Genomic DNA, 2,590 nt, shown 5'->3' on the forward strand with positions numbered 1-2,590 from the left:
GCCTCGTGACAAATATATGAAGCCTCGTGGCAATGGTGAGGCATCGTGGCAAGGTTACGATGCGTCGTGGCCGCGGCGAAGATATATGACGCGTCGGCGGCAAGATACGAAACCTGGCAGCAAAGATTCAATCTCTGCCTTGTCAGAGTAGGGAAGCCAGCACGCACAAGTCTGCTAGCTACAAGCCACAGACAGGGATGACTTCCGCTCGACGAAATGGCCAGAAGACAAATCAGCACGGCGAGCTTTCCAGCTCGAGCGCGAACGCGTGCTACATCGGTCATTGTATCGCATCGTCAGTGTGGCAACGAGTTGAGGCATAGTGAGGACAGAGGGTATGGGGGCGCTTGTGGGCGGTGGGGATGATCGTGGCGAGGGCGTGTCAGATGATAGGCTACGGAGGCTGAGGACTGCCTCGGAGTGTCTAGATCGAGATGACTCTTCTTGCGCGCAAGGAGGAATGGATGTATCATTATCGCGAGGCACCTCCTGGATGCCATCGGTTACCAATGACCATCCATATTCGATCAGTCGTGTCCTGGATCCTGCGCGCCAGCAGCACATCCTGCCCCTCAAGGGTCTGTGCATCTACTGGCGCAACATCCTCCCCGCGAACGCAGTCCCACGGATCTGTACTGCAGTTCGATACGAGGCTGCGATGGACGGTGGCGAGGAACATCAAGTCCGCGACTTGGCGCCAACTCTTACGAGACCGCTTGCGCACAGTCGCATCTGCACCCCGGACCTGCTATTCTCCCTTGACTTGGCCTTTTTATCCCGTCTGAGACTTGTTGGCTGGGAGAGCGTGGCGATAGCTTGGGAACGCCGTTTGCGAAGTCGAACCTGCGCAGAGCACGGGGAGGCGGTGCCATTACAAGATGAAAACGGAGCTGATGGGAAAGACTGCGAATCAACGCTATCGGTTGTCCCATCGAACATATTGACATCCATTAGGCTTGCGACATCATCTGCGGATAACGTGGAAGGGAAGGGTATGACACTCCGGACGTCTGGTAGATCGAGGGGAGATGGTAGGAGCGCTTGCGACTGCGAGGAGCTAGCGCATGTCGCTGAAAGAGAAAGGGTGGGTGGGGCTTTGCAGGGGCGGGAGGAGAGCGGGAAAAGAAGGTTATAGTGCTTCGTCGATGGTGAAGACCTGATACGACGGTGCAAGTTGGTTGCGTCAACGAGAACGGATCCCGCCCGTGTTACGCGCGATGCGTGGTCCTGACTAGTATTGGATGTGCTGCTATCGTTAAAGCCATGACGCTAATTTTCTCGAACTTGACTCGAAACCCGAAATTCAACCGCGAATCAGTGATCTGATCCGATCGTTACGCGAAAGTAGTCTGCAGTAGATAAAGGTCAAATGAGAGAGAGGTTAGAATCTTCCAGCGATGACCAACTGTAAGACGAAATAAAGAGAAGAGAAGGTCAACCCGATCTTTTTGCCAGCGGAACCCAAACCTTTATATAAGGCGGACTGGCCGGTCCTGGGGAAAAGTGAAAGGTGTGAAACACCCTTTTGTGGGGAACACGAGGCGTGCTATCCTCTTAAAGACAAATAAAAATAAACATGATCCCACGACGCGTCGGTCACGTGTATCGTGACATTCAGCGAAGCTCCGAAGTCGTGGACGGGAGTCGGAACGATGGAACCATTGCAGTATACATGAAGGACAAAATGGTTTTGAGCTCTGCTGTACTTAGAGTTAGTGCGGCAATTCACGATGCTGGCTTCGCACTGAGATCTAACTGGATCCGCAGATCCGTGGCGGTATCATCAAATTTATTTTCTCCAATATTACACGACTGTACTTTGTACATAACGCTAACGGTATGAAACTCGCCGTGGTCACAAGGCTGCAGAGACAACTAATAACTAATCCGCAAGTTTCACGCCAGCCCGTCTCCAAATGTCCACCGTAGCTTCATTTCCAGCATGAACAGCATTCTGCACCGCAAGCCCCACATAACCTGCCTCATTCTCCATGCCCCCAAGATTCGCGCCTGCGCTCACAAGCGTATCGACAATGTCACCATGACCCTGGCGCCAGCCTACCAACCTCAGCCACCTGAACCCACACTAAAATCACGCAACACTCACATAATATAAGGCAGTGTGTCCCAATTCGTCCCTGAGATGCACCAAAGCACCACTCTCTAGTAATTTCTCGACACATCTTATATTCCCATTTGATGCGGCGACATGTAAAGGACTCCGTCCGCTCCCTGGGTCCAAACAATTTACCATACCTCCTGGGACGACGACCTCTGCCGTTCCCTCAGTCACACCGGAACACGAGGTTGTACCTGCTGAGGTAAGGCAGAACTCAAGTCCCTCGATGTCATCCCGCGCGACAGCAAGATGTACAAGAAACGGTAAGAGTGCGGCCTCCGTGCTTGCGCGTTCTGCAGCAGTACGACTCCATGGAGCTGCAGCGTCCTGCGCTTCTTCCCCAATCACAATCTGAGGGATATCTGTCTTCCGTGCAGACGAAGAGAGGCGAACAAACTGAGAAAGCAGTCCCGAAAGATCTGTGTTTACATCATCTGATGACGGCGCCGCAGGTAGAGATGGCACAGGGTA

General features: G+C 53.1%; 1 protein-coding gene across 1 annotated transcript; it reads right to left on the bottom strand.

The window, feature by feature from the left end:
* Nucleotides 1-1,770: 1,770 nt before the first annotated feature.
* Nucleotides 1,771-2,538, bottom strand: BJ212DRAFT_1593167 (uncharacterized protein). Its single transcript, XM_041342535.1, has 2 exons — nucleotides 2,108-2,538; nucleotides 1,771-2,086 (listed from the first exon to the last, which is right to left on the bottom strand). Exons 1-2 carry the CDS (start codon nucleotides 2,252-2,254, stop codon nucleotides 1,883-1,885), a joined length of 351 nt encoding a protein of 116 aa, XP_041184763.1. The 5' UTR covers nucleotides 2,255-2,538; the 3' UTR covers nucleotides 1,771-1,882.
* Nucleotides 2,539-2,590: the final 52 nt, after the last annotated feature.

This window comes from Suillus subaureus (assembly GCF_016647635.1).
Source record: "Suillus subaureus strain MN1 chromosome Unknown BJ212scaffold_642, whole genome shotgun sequence".
NCBI classification, from domain to species: domain Eukaryota; kingdom Fungi; phylum Basidiomycota; class Agaricomycetes; order Boletales; family Suillaceae; genus Suillus; species Suillus subaureus.

Excerpts from the sequence above, each read along its gene's own strand:
- BJ212DRAFT_1593167 (XM_041342535.1), bottom strand. The coding sequence starts at position 2,254 with ATGGTAAATTGTTTGGACCCAGGGAGCGGACGGAGTCCTTTACATGTC.